Raw genomic sequence first — 15,781 nt, forward strand, 5'->3', positions numbered from 1 at the left:
CGCATGGTAATGTCAGTGTTTTTCGCTTAGGCTTATAGTTCATATTTTGTCCATATTGTGTTTCATCTGTCGCTGAAGTCACACACGTTTCAGCCTTAATCTAGTACATGCTAGTCAATTGGTAGAATAAAGATGTGAATATATCTTTATATGAATAACAAATAATGGGAAAATATTTCTTAAAATTTTCCTTTATTGGAACATTATATAGGTATATAAAATTCTTCTGTTAAATATAGATATTGTCATGAAAGATAACATTATATATCTTTTATATAACATTATATATAATTACATATATTTTTTTATAAAAATATTATATTATATATGTATGGATTTATCTGTAGAAAAGTAAACAGAAAATATTACTAAAAATATATAATTTAATAATTTAACATTTTATGAACTATAAATTTGGTTAACTTAAGTAATATTAATTAAATTATATATATATATATATATATATATATATATATATATAGTAAATTATTATTATTATATTATGTGATTTTACATAAAAATTATTTTCTTTATTGAATAAAAGATATTAATCAAAAATTTGTGTGAAGAGGATTGCAGAAACATTCAAATAGAAATATCCTTGATAATGACTCTATCCAAGGTGCCATAGAAACAGGCTTACTAACTTTATATCCAAAACCTGTATCAAAGCCAAGATTATATTTAACTAGCAGGTAATTTTTGTAATATTAAACTTTCTTGCTTAACATTGTTTATAAAATATTTTTAATATAGAATAAACAAATTATATGTTTTTTTTTAAATTTGTAGAACTGATTCAGGTGTACATGCATTATATACAATTGGTCATGTAACACTGGAAAATAAATATAATGTTTTATATAATTCAGAAGAGATAATAAGACAACTTAATCGTTTTTTTGGAAAAACTTCACATTTTATTAGGTAATAAATAAAATTGGCATTATCGATAACAATAGTTATTGTAATGTTACTATGTTACTTGTATAAATAGATATAAGACTGCTTTGTTTATAGAATATTAGAATGTATTCCAGTTATAGATGAATTCTATAGCAAGAAAATAGTTACATCAAAAACATATACATATAGGTTTATGATAGCTAAAAAATACGGTGAACAAAGGATACCTATAATAGAAACATGTCATACTTACCATGTAAGGTAATGATAAAATTATATATAACAAAATTGCTTTAAAACAAATTTGAATATTAAGCATTCATAATTGTTATATGTGTCTTTCAGATCTGAGACTTTTGATATAGAAAGAATGAAACAAGGTACACAACTTTTCATGGGTCTTAAAGATTTTAGAACATTTGCAGCAAATTCAAAAAAACTTACGAACGTTAAATATGTGCGCAATTTAAATAACTTAACTATAGAAAAAGCACAACCTTTAATGCCTTTTGATGAACTATCTACAAATTTTGATTATTGGCATATTGTAATTAGTTCTAGGGGTTTCTTATATAATCAGGTCTTATATACTGCATAATTAAAAATTTTACTTTATTTAGTTCATAAATTACTTATAAATTAATATTTCTTGTATGATATTAAATAGGTTAGACGAATAGCAACAGCATTGCTTGGATTAGCAACTGGAAATATAAATGAAAAAGATATAAATACAATGTTACAAGTTCCGTCAAGTGAAAATTGGAATCAGCATTTAAAGATCTTGCCACCACATGGATTATATCTTGTAAAAGTAGATTATGATTTTGATACATTAGAAAAATTTACGATAAAGGATAAATCTAATGAATTAAATATTGATAAATGTATGTATTCAATTCAGTGAATATTGCATTTTTTATATTAATAAAAATATTTATTGCATGATAAATTTTATTTTGCAATGAATTTTCAAACTCTTGTAGAAAAGAAAAGTATGAATTTGAAACCTTCTAGAACAGTTATTACAGATACTCTTGGTAGAAGATACGAAGTTGTAAATGGGATAAAGAAAGAATTAACACAAGGTTTACCATTTGTTCTTGATGAAAAGCCTGATATGCATATTGCTTGTATTATACATGGTTTATTTCTTAGTTCACAAGATCCTGCTGTCAGTATAGAAATACTTAAGAAATATAACATAAAACATATTTTAAGTGTCGGTATTAATTTGTATCTTAAATTTAATAGCATAGAATATTATCAATGCGAGTTACTAGATTTGCCAGAATCAGATATATTCTTACCAGTAAAAACATGTATTAATATAATACACCAAAATCGTCATGAAAATATTCTTGTACATTGTAATGCAGGAGTGTCCCGCTCACCAACTATTGTTATTTCTTATTTGATGGCTTTAGAAAATCTTTCATATGATGAAGCATACGAAAAAGTTAAAAGTAAAAGAAATTGTATCAAACCTAACAGTGGATTTGTTCAACAATTAAGAAAATTAAATGTATCAGATTTACTAGAATAAGATTAAAATATGATATTACATATTGGGAGAGAAAAGAAAAACTCCTGTGTAACAATAAATCAGTTATGTAGTATATTCTTACAATAAAATTCACGTGTTTTGACATTATTTATCTATGTGTACAGAGAATGTAATAATTACAATTTTTATATTTATAACTCATTAGAAAAAGTATATTCATGCACAGCTTCTATCAAACTCTTATGCCAAACTAAGTATGTTAAGATTTGCTAATTCTTGCTTTCTTACATTTAACCATGCACTGGGGATGACATAGGTCGCTATACCAAGTAAGCTTATAAAAAGTACTGTAAATCTAAAAAATATAAGTGAATTTCTGCATACATGATACTCCTATTATCGTCCTTGTAATAGTAGTATTATGTACTTATGTGGTACCTGTTATACATTGATTATATTTATTATTATAGTTATTATCAATATATGTCTCTCTCTCTCCCTCTGGCGCGCGAGAGCACGCGAGACTTTTTTCTAATATTCAAATTCCTCTAACAATTGAAATGAGCTGTCTTGAAGAAAATAGACAAGGCACTTGAACCGAATATTTTTTTCTTAGCTAGTTGGCCTCAGAAATAGTAGAATGCAGGTTTGCACATGATACATTAAGTGATGAATAAATAAATAAAGTCTTCTAACGAAATGTATTTTATATCTTCTTTGACCTACAAAATATTGACGATTCTTAACAACGGCGATTCTGCATCTCATATTTCAGTGGCTATAAAAGAGCGCACGTGCGTGTCAAGGCTTTCTAAAGATTGTTCCTCCAACGCACAATATTATCTTTAAAGCTTTTAAGCAAAACCAGTTAGAGTAGTGTTACATTCTCTCTCATTAACTTTTTGTATAATATATCGGAATTTAGGGATGCAGAGAGCAACCCTATCAACTAGGTAACAAAGTATGAAATTACAATAAGATCTAGGAACGTTTTCCTTAGAAAGACCTTAAAGCTTCTTGATACGCATGTATTTTTCCATAGTTTCTAATATCATGATGTGGTTTAAAATTGATTTCATTAAAGTTTAACACAACAAAAAGAAGCAATTTATATACAAAAATATAAATAAATTAACAAAATATTATGCCAGACAGAGTGAAAAGCTCACTCACACAATCTAAATGAATAGACAATCTGAGAATTATATAATACACAAAAGACTACCTTCTAAGAACCCACAGCCTTAAGTACAACATATCTGTACCTGAAAGGCATATCAACAAAATAGTTACAAGGCTACACATTTCATTGTGTATAAAATCATGTGCTTCCTGTATCTCAATGTATATGCTAACGTGGCAACAAAATTATAATGTCTTGCATTGCAGTTACAGATACATAGGACATTGGTGTGTGAATTGTAAATATAAACATCATCGTCAAACGTTATGTAGCAAACCAGTGTCAAAGTCCAATAGAGTGGCCAGGTCGTATGCAGCAACATCAGTAATGGAATAGGGAATCACCCAGGAGGGCGTATATACTTTTATACTGTTTGTCAGAGGAAAATTACCTTACAATGATTTTCTAGAAATAATTCTTAACGTTTAACACCCCAAGGACCATCAGGAGCTACAATTGGTACATGAGAATATCCAGCAAATTGTGGAAACTCTTCAACACTCGCAGTATTTGGAGCATTCTGTTGCCTTTGCTGTTCCCAAGGACCCCCTTTCACAATAAAACCAGACTCACTTACATTATTAGTTAAACCTCCATCATAGTGGTGAGGTGTACGAAGATTTTCGCGATATTCATTTTCTAATACATCTTGCATCTAGAATTAAAAATATAAATTAATCTATGTCTACTATTATCAATATTATATTTAAAAATATAAAATGCAGAATACATACGTATTCTTCTTCTAAGTTTAGAAGATGATCCTTAGCTTGAGCAACATTTTCTTCTGCTCCCTTTATTGTAACAATATTAGGGTCAGGATCAGTTTTTCGTGGAAATTTAATATCCACTTTGTATTCGTCCATTATTTTACGAATATTTCTGCCTTTTGAACCAATTAAGCGTGAATGTACAGCAGCATTTATATGTACCTCTTCTTTTGTTAATCGATTCTACAAAAAATAATATCTGATAATAAAATTTACTTTCATTAAGTTTATTATTTATCAACATGATTTAGTCTTACCAATTCATTAACTATTTTTGTTATATCATCACGCGCACTATAAGCATTTTTTTCATAACCAGTAATAGTAATGATATGCTCTTCTGGATTACCTTTGCGAGGGAAATTTATTTGAACATCATGATCACTACGTATTTTGCTAATAACGGCCCCTTTACGACCTATTATTTTCGGATGGTATTCTGGATCAATTTCGATCTAAAAATAAGTAACATGTTAAAATTTTTTTTGTATTTAATAATAATATGAGAAAGACACAAACATTGATTACGAATAAATATATTAAATACCTTTAACTCAAAAGATTTAAGTGCTCTCTCCTGACGATCAGCTTCCAGAGATTTACACTTTTCAAGAATTGCTTGTTTTGCATTTTCAACACATGATGGTGTTCCAGAAATCTGATTAATGATTTTTATGTTAATACCGATAATTTAAAATTATATAAGGAATTGTTTGAATATATTTACGAAGAATATACCTTTATATAATCAAGTTTTTCTTCTGCAGGTGATAACATAATACGAACATCATACATATTCATTAATTCTCGTACATCACGACCTTTTTGACCAATAATCGAACGATGAAAATTAAATGGTACTGGTACCTGAAAATGACAAATTTTTATTATATGATTATCAAAGAAATTTTTTTGAAGGTTATTTAAAAAATACTAACCTCGATTGTTATAGGTACAAGATCGAGTAGTGCTTGTTTAGCAGCAGCTACATTTTCTGGTTGTCCAGTAATACGAATTATATTACATACAAGAACGTCTGAAAGTTCTCCATCCTCACCATCTATTTTTTCAGTAATGTGATGTTTCTCTATCAAATTATTTAATAATATATGTAATATAATGTGTATTTATATTTAATTATGCTTATATTCATTTAAAACAAATATTTAAATATTTTTACCAAATATATCACGATCAGGGAATTTAATTTGCACGTCATATTCAGACACAATAGTTTGAACTTTGTGGCCTTTAGCTCCCATTACAGTACGATGATGTTTTTGAGGTATTATGCAGTTTACTGTTACCATGGATTCCTGCAAAAATTTAACATATTCTTCGAAAGATCCATTTTTCATTTACAATGTCTTTTATAATGAATAATAACTTTAAGAAATGTATAAAGTTATGTTACAACTTACTAATTCTCGAACAATTTCTTGCATTCGTTGTTTTGCTGCTTCAATACATTCATGTGATCCCTTAAGAATTACGCGATCGCTATCAACACCTGCTCTTGGAAAAGAAATTTGTACACCACCACATTCGTCAGCAATACGATGCAAAACACCTCCTCTTCTTGCTACAAAATGTCTATGATGTTTAGGGTCAATGTGTATTTCACCCTCAGTAATGTTATCCTATAACAACAAAAAATATTATTTAGAAATTTTAAGTATGTTATTAAAAAGTATTGATAAAATCTTACAATTTCGCTGATATTTGCTTCCAATTCAACTTTAGCTTTCTCTACAGCCTCTTTTTTACCCATAATAGTAATAACTTCCTTGTCTTGATCTTCTTCAGTTGGAAAAATAATACGAGCACCTGTAGATTCTCTTATCTAATAAAAAAAATTATTTATGTACAGAGATTATTTTGATTTTTAAATTATAAGTATTACACCTAATATCTGCTTGAGAGTATTACCTTCTTGATATTGGCACCATTTTTTCCAATAAGAAATTTGTGATGTTGAATTTTGGCACGAACTTCAACAGAATAACTCGTAAGTTGTTTCTCATTAGTGAGTTCTAACAATTGTTGTTTTGCTTTCTCTACGTCCTCTTTTGGACCTCTGATACTCACCTAATTAAAATATAATAATTTTATTCTTTTTCACATTTGTGCATTTTTATTATTGTATATATTTTTTTATATTTAATACAAATATAAAAATATATGTTACACAAAATTAAATGGTTTGAGTGACACAATAATTAGTATTTTATAATTCAAACAATAAATTTACTCTTATATTATTTTGGAACATTTCTTTTGTGCAAATTAATTACGATAAAAAATATTTCGTTTCAATATGACTTTTTAAAATAGTTTTAATAAAAATTTACAAAATATTATTGAGAAAAAAATACCTTGACAGAAGAAGTGTTCAAACAAATTATAAAAAATCTGCTCAATTAATCAATCTGATGTGTTCCTCGAAACCTTTTAATTTTGTATGAAACATTTGTTTGTACCTTTGTTACATACCTAGAAAATTGCATGCATTGATTTAAAAAAAACAACTTACATTTCTAATATTTATTCAAAGTTATTTGTTTACCTTATCACTTCTGCTTTCAGCAGTAGGAAATTTAATTGTTACACCACCACAATCTTCCATAATAGAATGTATTAATTTACCGCCAGTTCCAATTAAGAAATTATAGAACTTTGGTGGTATTGTTATTTCATCGATCACAATATTTGCCTAATAAACAAAAAAATTATATGAAATGTTAACAATATTATTCAACTTTTGCGTTTTTATATTCTTATAATATATACCATTTCATTTTGTATCTTTTGTATCATTTCTTTAGCTTTTTCCACGTTTTCTTTCTTTCCAGTAATGGTAATAACATCACTTTTTTCACCTTCCGCAGGTAAATCAATTTTCGTTTGCGTTTCTTCTCGTATCTAAATAACATCATGACGTAATATAAAAAAGAATTAAAGTTACATTGCCTTTTTTTCTTCCTTGCTTACCTTCTTGATATTAACACCACCCTTTCCAATTACAAATTTATGAAATTGTTTGAAAATGGGAACTTCTAATACATGATTGTTTTCATTCAATTCTTTCACAAGTCTCATCAAATATTTATGGCACTTATCAACATCTTCTTTGGGTCCCCTAATTTTAACAATATCCCCTTTCTCGCCTAGAAAAAAGAACTTATATATAATAAATTTCCAACATATTTAATTTAAAGATTATATGTTAAAATAAAGGAATAAGTAAAATAAGTAAATAATATTGAATACCTGGACTAGGAATTACAATTTGTACTTGATTAAATTTATCTCTAATCTCTTTAATATTATCTCCTTTATTGCCGATAATACTGCGATAAAAACGATGATCTATTACAACATCTTTTTCGTTTTCGTTCTCTAATTTCTTAATCATCTCCAAGAGTTCCTAAACAATTAAGATATAATAAAAGTTCATAAATAAATTTTAATAAAATAATTACCAATGTAAAAGAATATGTGGCATGTACACACACACACACACACACACACACACACACACACACACACACACACACACACACACACACACACACACACACTAACCGTTTTGGCTTTCATTACACCTGCAACGTTGCCTTCAATACGAATTACATTACTACCATCATTTTCAGAAATGTTGATTACGACACCTGTACCTTCTTTAACACGATTTACTGGAAAATATAGATTTATTTCAATATTACATAATAACAAAAAAGCAACAGAAAAAAGTAAAATTCTTACCATTACATCCATTTTTACCAATTATGTGTTTATAGAATCTAGGATCAACATTTAATTCTGTGAATGTAAGTTTTGACATGAGGTCATTAACCATAAGTTGAAGTTCATTTTGTGCCTTTTCAACTTCTTCTGGAGGACCTTCAATTTTTATTTTATCCTCTTTACCAGTAAATTCTACGTTTACTTTAGGCATTTCTTGTGTAACTTTTTTTATGTTTACACCTTTCCTTCCAATTATGTACTTGTGTAGCCAAACAGGAGCTTCTACTCCAGCCGTTCGTACGCTGTTAGCTTTTTCATAAACTTTATCTAGTGCTATAAAAAATAATAAAATTATAATACGAAAAACTAAGAATTATAAATATACAAATTACATAGTTGTTAACATGAGGATTTAATAATTATCTTACCTTGTCCTAATTTTTCTTGTGGACCTCTGAGAGTAATTGTTCCTGTTGCAGAATCCGGAGCTGGCATTTCAACACTTACACCAGTTAATTGTAAAATTTCAGCTATAGTACTACCACGAGGTCCAATAACATATTTATGTTGTGATTTGGGAACTTCAACTGAAACTGTTGTACATCTTCTCTCCTAAGTTAGAAATGTAATAAAGATTAATATTGAACTAATAAGTATAAGAGGCAAAAAATAAATATTTATATTTATAATAATATACCATATCTTTATAAATATGTTCTATTTTTTGTTTAGCCAATAAAACACCTTCCTTTTCTCCAGCTATAGTTATTTCATCATTTTGTACAGAGGGCGGAGGAATATTAATGCGAGCACCAGTTTCATTCATCATTGCATTTAAGTTTTCATTATGTGCACCATATATGAAAGGATGATAAATTTTTGGCATAGTTATCCTTTCAAAAGCTTTTCTAGACTAAAATATTAATATAATGTATATTATATATAAACACATATAACGTTTCAAAAGATCTGTGGAATTACATAACTACCTGTTCATCAGAAATAACTCTGATTTCATGTTCAGCTTTTTCTATTCCATCTTTAGTTCCTGTAATTGTTATTATGTCTGATTGATCTTGAACGCCTGGTACATTAATTTTTGTTGCAGTTGTTTTTTCAAGATCTTTAAGCCTTTGCCCTTGTTTTCCAAGAATCCACCGATGATGATCCTTCAGAATATTTATTTGTTTACTTGCCTGGAATAAATAATTATAAAAGTATAAATTAATAGATAAACTAAGACTACTAAATCATATTTCTAACAAATTTAAGTGAAATTAAAAATTATACTTGAGTTTGAAATGTTGTTAAGATTCGTCGTTTTGCCTCCAAAACTTGACTTTGTTTACCAGTGATTAGGAATGTAAGAGACTGATCTTTCGAAGTTGCTATTTCGATAATAGTATCTGTCTCCTTCATGATTGCTTTACATGTTCGAATCGATTCACGTTCTCCAAATTTATCACTATGATCAAATTTACGTTCCTCACCTGGTACGCGAAATATCTATAAAATAAACAAAAAAGAAATAATAATTTAAATAGAACCATATAGAACAGAATTAGCTATTTACGATGATTCGTAGTTTATAATTCATTAAAAAAATACCTGGGTAATCGTTATACGCCCAAGTTGCATATTATTATTTAAAGAGAAACTATTTAATCTCCCAATGCTTGAAGCTGATTCTGGGAGAACTGGGAATGTTTCATCGTAGGTTGGTGGCTCATAGTCCATTCCCTCTTCCATTACTGATTGCTGCTGCATATTGCGATTGTCCTGTTTCGTGCCAAGTCCTTACAGTAGCACTATAAAACAAAATAATCAATGAACGATAACATAAATTTGATCAAAGATTTCTTCGAATAATAATGAAACAAGTAATTATAATATATACACCAATGCTTTTTAATTTGTATATACTTTATTTTATTTAAAAGATATATTTGTATCTATATATTTTAAAAATAACAAAAGATATATAAATACCAATAAAATACAGAAATATGATCAGTAATCAAATATTAAAATAAAATCGATTTATCTCCGTAATTAATACTTTTTGAATCATAGTTACTTTATTATTATATAGACACCTTAATATTTATTTTCGTTATCATTATTTCAAAAAACATAAACTAATATCTTCAGTAAGTTTTATATTTATATCATACGTGTAAAAATATTTTATGTTATAATTACTTTATAAAATTATTTATGTTATAACATAAATTTTGTGAAAAGTAATAAGAAACATAATAGAACTAATAAAAAATCATTAAATAATTTATTACTTTCGTCTTTTATTAAAATCATCATAGATAATCCAGTTAATTAATATATTAATTTTATATACACGAATATTTTCTTAGGATATATTTTTATATACTTCTTAAATACAAAATGAAAAGAGATTAATCAAGATATAACTTATATTGTTTTTTTAAAGATTTATTAATTAATAAATCCCTGATTTATTAATTATTTTATTAATTAAACAAAGCAAAGAAATATAGATTACATATATTATAAGAAAGCAATTTCACCAATAAAAAAAACATGAACAAAAAATGAAATTTGACTGAAATTAAATATAAATATATAAAATAATAAAAATCTAAAATCCAATGGCGACTTTTGAAGATAAATTAAAAAGACAAAAAAGATTAATATTCCAAATCTATAGCATGCTTATTATATTGAAATATTACCTTGATAATTATAGATAAATCTATAGAGATCTGTGCATAATATGTTTTTTTGGTATTCCTTTTTTTTAAACGTTAAAAGAAAGATACTTTTTCGAAGGAAGATTAAATAAATTAACTCGAGATAAAAAGCAGCATGTCAACAATCAGAGGTTGAAGAACTAACCACCATATGGAATGAAGTATTCACCTGACACGTCACGACTTCACTAACCTCTTTCCATACGTATATTTGAAGAATCTTATTCTGAATTACGAAACGAAATATTTTCTATTTATTACATAAAACTCCAGTTCTCAACTTACCATTGTTAAAATTAGACTGACCTATGTTCATACATATAAGAAATGAATAATATCAAGAAAAGTGTACTTACTCTACCGTAATCGAAAAGTCCGGCCAAGTAATAAACGTGTATTAGCTAGCCAGTTTACCGATGATCTGCCTGAAACATCCCAAGATCGATGAATGTTAAATATGAAATAGTATAATATATATAATATATATAATTAAATTAATGCTTGGTAAATGATTTTTCAGAAGCAAAAAATCTACAACGTTCCTTACCGGTCACGTAAAGTGAAATGTAGTAAAATCAGGTAAATGCTCAAATGTTGCCTGCATGCAAAAATTCTACCATCGCATTAGTCGTAGTCTTTTTACACATTCCGTTGTGCTATTACACTTTCTGACCAATAAGAACGAAGAAATGTTATCGATGACCAATTATAATTTACAGATATTTAATTGAATTTATTAAAATTAATTTAAACTATATAAGTAGCTCGAAAGTATCATTTTCTTGTGACCAATAACAGTGATCAATTAACTTACACTAACCAATCATAATAGGAGAAGCGCGAAACATTCTCATTTCTTTTAAATTCCTTTGATCAATTACACAGACATTACAGAAATAGAACTATATAAAAAGTATTATACATTTATTTTTCGTAAATAACGAAGTATTCATTATATGTATACTTTTTACTTGAAAATTACTTAATACATCTTGCTTTATTGTTTTATTATTTGTTTGTTACAATGTAACTATTATTGGTGGAAAAAGAAGCCAGTTCTATCAATGCATTAGCTCATGAACGAATCGTTATTAACTATAAAATTTATAATACCACGGATCACTATTCATTTATTAGATCGAAACTTTAATTTCTTTTGCTTTTGACCTTGATTTAGACCTTGACATTACGTTTAAATTTCAATGGTTTGAAAATTGTTCGATTTTTTCAATTAACTATTATTAACAACGGTTAAACATAGAAAAAGGTAATTATGTAAGTGAACGTATCCCAAAATTTCCTATAAAATGTATTATTGTAGTTTTTATTCTTGTATTTTATTCTTTATATTACTTCTTGATTAATTCGTCTATAACATGTTCAGAATTACGTAAGTTCAATCTTCTATTGAAAATTATTTAAAGAAAATGTTATATTTGAATTATATATGACAGTAAATTTTAATATATTAATTGTCTTATTTATATGTATATAATATGTATATATAATCGAATCAAAAATATTTTTCCATGACCTCAAAAGATCTTTTCCCTAATGCTTATTATTCAAATCATGTTTCGTAATACAACATTCATTGCAATTGAGTAAATATATATATATAGACACACACACGTATTTTACAACTATCATACTCTAGCATGTAAGCTTAACATAAGAGTTTAAACGCACAAATGTATACGCCAATCGGTATCTCCATGCAATGCTTTTATGCATCTGCCAAAAATGGCGTCCGTATGTGAGATCTCCGATTGGTCATGTACTCTTATGCATGTGCAGATATCTCTCTCTCTCTCTCTCTCTCTCTCTCTCTCTCTCTCTCTCTCTCTCTCTCTCTCTCTCTCTCTCTCTCTCTCTCTCTCTCTCTCTCTCTCTCTTTCTCTCTCTCTCTCTCTCTCTCTCTCTCTCTCTCTCTCTCTCTCTATCCGTTTGTAATGGAACAGCTTGTGTGATGGCCTTAAGTTCCGTAAACGCAACGCGAGAGGATTTGTGATATTGTTCTCTGCGAGTCTACGAACTTTACGACGTAGCATTTCGTACGATGGCATCTGCTAAGAAAAAACAAGACGAGAAAAATTTAAAGATATTACGCGAACTGGTTTCGCTTCCGGGAAACAAAGAATGTTTCGACTGCCATCAACGAGGACCAACTTACGTCAACATGACAATCGGTTCCTTCGTCTGTACATCTTGCTCTGGTATGCTGTAAGTACATGTTTCCTAGAAGTTATTATACTCGCTTGGCCCATTATTTCTACGAATTAATATTATTTGATAACGCATTCCATTGTGATTTCTATATCTTTCTGTCCTCTTTGGTTTATCGCTTCTCCTTCCGGATAACGGATTGCGACACCAGCATTTTTTCTCCACAATGCTCGGCACTCTATCATTTATTTTTCACGAATATGTCGTTCTTATTATCCCTTTTTCTGATCTTTGTTAGATAATTAAAAGAAATGCTCTTGCCATTGGATGCAAATAACTCTTAACTCATTTTCTGAAATGGATGTAGATAAGGTACATGTTCGAAATTGACCAAATGATATCTTCTCAGTTGATAAGTATAGCATCATTGATACAAATGCATAGTTTATAAATGTGCATTATACATTTTTTTTTGCATAAGTATCAGTAGTTTCTTTTTATCCAAGAAACTAGAAATTAAAATAAGCGTTGTTAAATTTTGTATCTTTGACAAGTATATTGAAAATAATTATTAACAAATATCTCTATTATTATATTTTTTTGTAGATAAGAATATGTATTATCTAATTATAGACAATTTTTTTTTAAAAACATACATTCGGTATATTTAATCTATTAATTTAAATAACAATTTTCATAACGTATTAAAATTTATATCTTCTAAAAATAAAAGCTTTACGGAATAAAATAAAGAATATATAAAAGTGGCATGTTGCCAATAGGGAATATATATATTTTTTTGTGTACAATGTAAAACAAGATGATGAAATTATGTTCTTAACATTAATTCAAGATTGATCTTCGTTAAAAAGTTGTATTTTTGCACCTTTCCACAGACGAGGTTTGACACCACCGCATAGAGTAAAATCAATTACCATGGCAACATTTACTCAAGAGGAAATAGATTTTATAAAAGAACGTGGTAACGAATGTTGTGCAAGAATATGGTTAGGTTTAATGAACTCAAATTCACCATTATATTCAGATATTAAAGATGAACAAAAAATGAAAGATCTAATGAACGCAAAATACGAATTAAAGAGGTATTATTTAGATCCGTCCGTAGCAAATCAAAATTCTACTCAACAATCCCAGTCTATGAAACAAACCAGCATTCCACGGGTTCCTCTTTCTGGGACATCTACTACATTGCCGGTAGTGGCACAAAAAATCAAGAATTCAGAACCAGCTAGTACCAATAATTTTACATCAGACTTTGTAGCTGATTTTAGTAATGTTCCTGAACCTTTTCATACCACAGTGCCTGTCAATAGGCTGAATCAATCGGTTACACCTCAGCCATTTTTTGCTAATTTTGACAATAATCCTGTTTTCAATACTCCTAAAAGTATGTCTATTTTATTTACTTTAATTTAAATAAACATATTAACAGTAAAAATTTCATTCATAATTATTAGAAAAATTTTAATAAGTTTATTTTATTTATAGATACAGATATGTCAACTACACTTAACATGAGTGGAGGAAATTTGCTAACGGCAAATATGAATGGAACTAAAGTGCCTCCATCAGAAGATCGTTATGCGGCACTCAAAGACTTAGATTTTTTGATGAAACAAACACAACAGAAAGAAGAAACAACAAAAATATTAACATCAACATGGAATGCTAACAATTTCAATAGTAAGAATATTTACAAATTTATATAAATTGTATATAAAATAAAAGAAATATAAACAATGCTTTGTGTTTCAGCAACAAATTCTATATGGAATGCAGATAATCAAACAACACATGTAATTTCAAATCCATTTACGAGTACTGATGTGTGGCGACCATCTGTTAATGTGATAAATAATAATATGCAGCCAGAGAACTCTTTGTGTAATCCAATTAATCCATTCAAACAAGTGCAATTTCCTGTAAATAATGGTAAGTTTTAAAATGAAAATATACTTTTAGAGTATCATACAATATATGGAAAGGTATTTATTTCGTTATTATTATTAACTTATTTAAAAGTCATTGAATGTGTGTGTGTGTGTATGATTATTCGATCGTTTTGATCACATTTTATGTAATAGTTTCTTGTAATATCAAATGATCCAAGTAGTATTGATATTCAAATAACATATTATAATATATTGATATTATTTAATTTGCATAAATAAAATTTATCTTAAAATGCAGATTCACAATGGATGGGCATAGACTCAGCTAATAACAGAGATACTGTTCAATTTAGTCAGTTAACACCACCACTAACGAATAGAGTTTGGCAACCAACTGTTCCAGCATATCACGCGAATCCGTTTATGGCAAGTAATCAGTTTTCTACTCTTTAACTCTTACATTGTTAAATTTATTTTGCTTACTACACAAATTAATTTCCTATATTTCTATATTGTAAAGTCTAAAAACATTGTTTCAGGTGGGCACAGGTATAAGCACTATGACAAGAAATTCTAAAAATCCTTTCTTATGATTATGCGAACATAAATTTTTAATAGAGCTACGAACAAATAATGCAAAGTACTAAAATATTGAAACAAAAACTTTAGATTAGGAAGATTGTTTATATGTGACCTTACTGACTATTAGCGTTACTAGCTTTTATTCTTAGGAGCACCAATCTCTTATTTGTATAACTAAAGTAATACTTTTATTTATGTGACTATAATGTACATGTTTAATAAAGATAAGCTTTGTTACTAAATTTATAATACTCACTGAACCAAAAAAAAAACAACCC

General features: G+C 27.9%; 4 protein-coding genes across 8 annotated transcripts; 3 read left to right on the forward strand and 1 right to left on the reverse strand.

The window, feature by feature from the left end:
- The first annotated feature begins 29 nt into the window (after window positions 1-29).
- Window positions 30-2,026, forward strand: LOC118442968 (tRNA pseudouridine synthase-like 1). Of its 2 annotated transcripts, XM_035869273.2 has the most exons (7): window positions 30-211; window positions 570-695; window positions 793-927; window positions 1,021-1,167; window positions 1,252-1,486; window positions 1,574-1,793; window positions 1,893-2,026. In XM_035869273.2, coding segments are annotated over exons 1-7 (912 nt in total). In that variant the 5' UTR covers window positions 30-164; the 3' UTR covers window positions 1,895-2,026. The 2 variants fall into 2 exon arrangements, with proteins under 2 accessions (XP_035725166.1, XP_085518209.1); XM_085662083.1 differs by lacking the exon at window positions 1,893-2,026 and having other exon boundaries at window positions 1,574-1,813.
- LOC118442969 (dual specificity protein phosphatase 19) lies at window positions 1,871-2,588 on the forward strand. Its single transcript, XM_035869274.2, has one exon. The coding sequence runs from the start codon at window positions 1,871-1,873 to the stop codon at window positions 2,450-2,452; it is 582 nt and encodes a 193-aa protein (XP_035725167.2). The 3' UTR covers window positions 2,453-2,588.
- Window positions 2,589-4,014: 1,426 nt separating this feature from the next.
- Dp1 (satellite-binding protein 1 Dp1) lies at window positions 4,015-11,474 on the reverse strand. Of its 2 annotated transcripts, XM_035869271.2 has the most exons (23): window positions 11,390-11,474; window positions 11,199-11,267; window positions 9,722-9,921; window positions 9,404-9,619; window positions 9,103-9,309; window positions 8,811-9,026; window positions 8,542-8,725; window positions 8,132-8,446; window positions 7,952-8,061; window positions 7,637-7,793; window positions 7,358-7,533; window positions 7,157-7,288; window positions 6,933-7,079; window positions 6,296-6,454; window positions 6,075-6,209; window positions 5,788-6,006; window positions 5,547-5,682; window positions 5,305-5,453; window positions 5,105-5,233; window positions 4,914-5,024; window positions 4,624-4,821; window positions 4,331-4,549; window positions 4,015-4,251 (listed from the first exon to the last, which is right to left on the reverse strand). In XM_035869271.2, exons 3-23 carry the CDS (start codon window positions 9,878-9,880, stop codon window positions 4,015-4,017), a joined length of 3,711 nt encoding a protein of 1,236 aa, XP_035725164.1. In that variant the 5' UTR covers window positions 9,881-9,921; window positions 11,199-11,267; window positions 11,390-11,474. The 2 variants fall into 2 exon arrangements, with proteins under 2 accessions (XP_035725164.1, XP_035725165.1); XM_035869272.2 differs by lacking the exons at window positions 11,199-11,267; window positions 11,390-11,474 and adding an exon at window positions 10,825-10,982.
- Window positions 11,475-12,090: 616 nt separating this feature from the next.
- drongo (Arf GTPase activating protein drongo) lies at window positions 12,091-15,745 on the forward strand. Of its 3 annotated transcripts, XM_035869315.2 has the most exons (7): window positions 12,091-12,109; window positions 12,804-13,065; window positions 13,905-14,416; window positions 14,518-14,712; window positions 14,785-14,961; window positions 15,220-15,347; window positions 15,461-15,745. In XM_035869315.2, the coding sequence occupies exons 2-7, from the start codon at window positions 12,902-12,904 to the stop codon at window positions 15,512-15,514; spliced, it is 1,230 nt and encodes a 409-aa protein (XP_035725208.1). In that variant the 5' UTR covers window positions 12,091-12,109; window positions 12,804-12,901; the 3' UTR covers window positions 15,515-15,745. The 3 variants fall into 3 exon arrangements, with proteins under 3 accessions (XP_035725208.1, XP_035725211.1, XP_085518248.1); XM_035869318.2 differs by lacking the exon at window positions 12,091-12,109 and having other exon boundaries at window positions 12,916-13,058; XM_085662122.1 differs by lacking the exons at window positions 12,091-12,109; window positions 12,804-13,065 and adding an exon at window positions 13,105-13,380.
- Window positions 15,746-15,781: the final 36 nt, after the last annotated feature.

This window comes from Vespa mandarinia, chromosome 17 (assembly GCF_050613455.1).
Source record: "Vespa mandarinia isolate Hongniang chromosome 17, ASM5061345v1, whole genome shotgun sequence".
NCBI classification, from domain to species: domain Eukaryota; kingdom Metazoa; phylum Arthropoda; class Insecta; order Hymenoptera; family Vespidae; genus Vespa; species Vespa mandarinia.

What these genes read in the sequence shown, in the direction of transcription:
- LOC118442969 (XM_035869274.2), top strand. Translation starts at nt 1,871, where the DNA reads ATGAATTTTCAAACTCTTGTAGAAAAGAAAAGTATGAATTTGAAACCT.
- Dp1 (XM_035869271.2), bottom strand. Translation starts at nt 9,880, where the DNA reads ATGCAGCAGCAATCAGTAATGGAAGAGGGAATGGACTATGAGCCACCA. An exon ending in GGCGTATAACGATTACCCAG is followed by an intron (nt 9,620 to 9,721) that starts GTATTTTTTTAA and finishes TTTATTTTATAG; the next exon opens with ATATTTCGCGTACCAGGTGA. An exon ending in TTGTACCTATAACAATCGAG is followed by an intron (nt 5,234 to 5,304) that starts GTTAGTATTTTT and finishes TGTCATTTTCAG; the next exon opens with GTACCAGTACCATTTAATTT.
- drongo (XM_035869315.2), top strand. Translation starts at nt 12,902, where the DNA reads ATGGCATCTGCTAAGAAAAAACAAGACGAGAAAAATTTAAAGATATTA. An exon ending in GAATGCTAACAATTTCAATA is followed by an intron (nt 14,713 to 14,784) that starts GTAAGAATATTT and finishes TTTGTGTTTCAG; the next exon opens with CAACAAATTCTATATGGAAT. An exon ending in GCAATTTCCTGTAAATAATG is followed by an intron (nt 14,962 to 15,219) that starts GTAAGTTTTAAA and finishes CTTAAAATGCAG; the next exon opens with ATTCACAATGGATGGGCATA.
- LOC118442968 (XM_085662083.1), top strand. Translation starts at nt 165, where the DNA reads ATGGGAAAATATTTCTTAAAATTTTCCTTTATTGGAACATTATATAG. An exon ending in TTTATTGGAACATTATATAG is followed by an intron (nt 212 to 569) that starts GTATATAAAATT and finishes ATTTGTGTGAAG; the next exon opens with AGGATTGCAGAAACATTCAA. An exon ending in GGGGTTTCTTATATAATCAG is followed by an intron (nt 1,487 to 1,573) that starts GTCTTATATACT and finishes GATATTAAATAG; the next exon opens with GTTAGACGAATAGCAACAGC.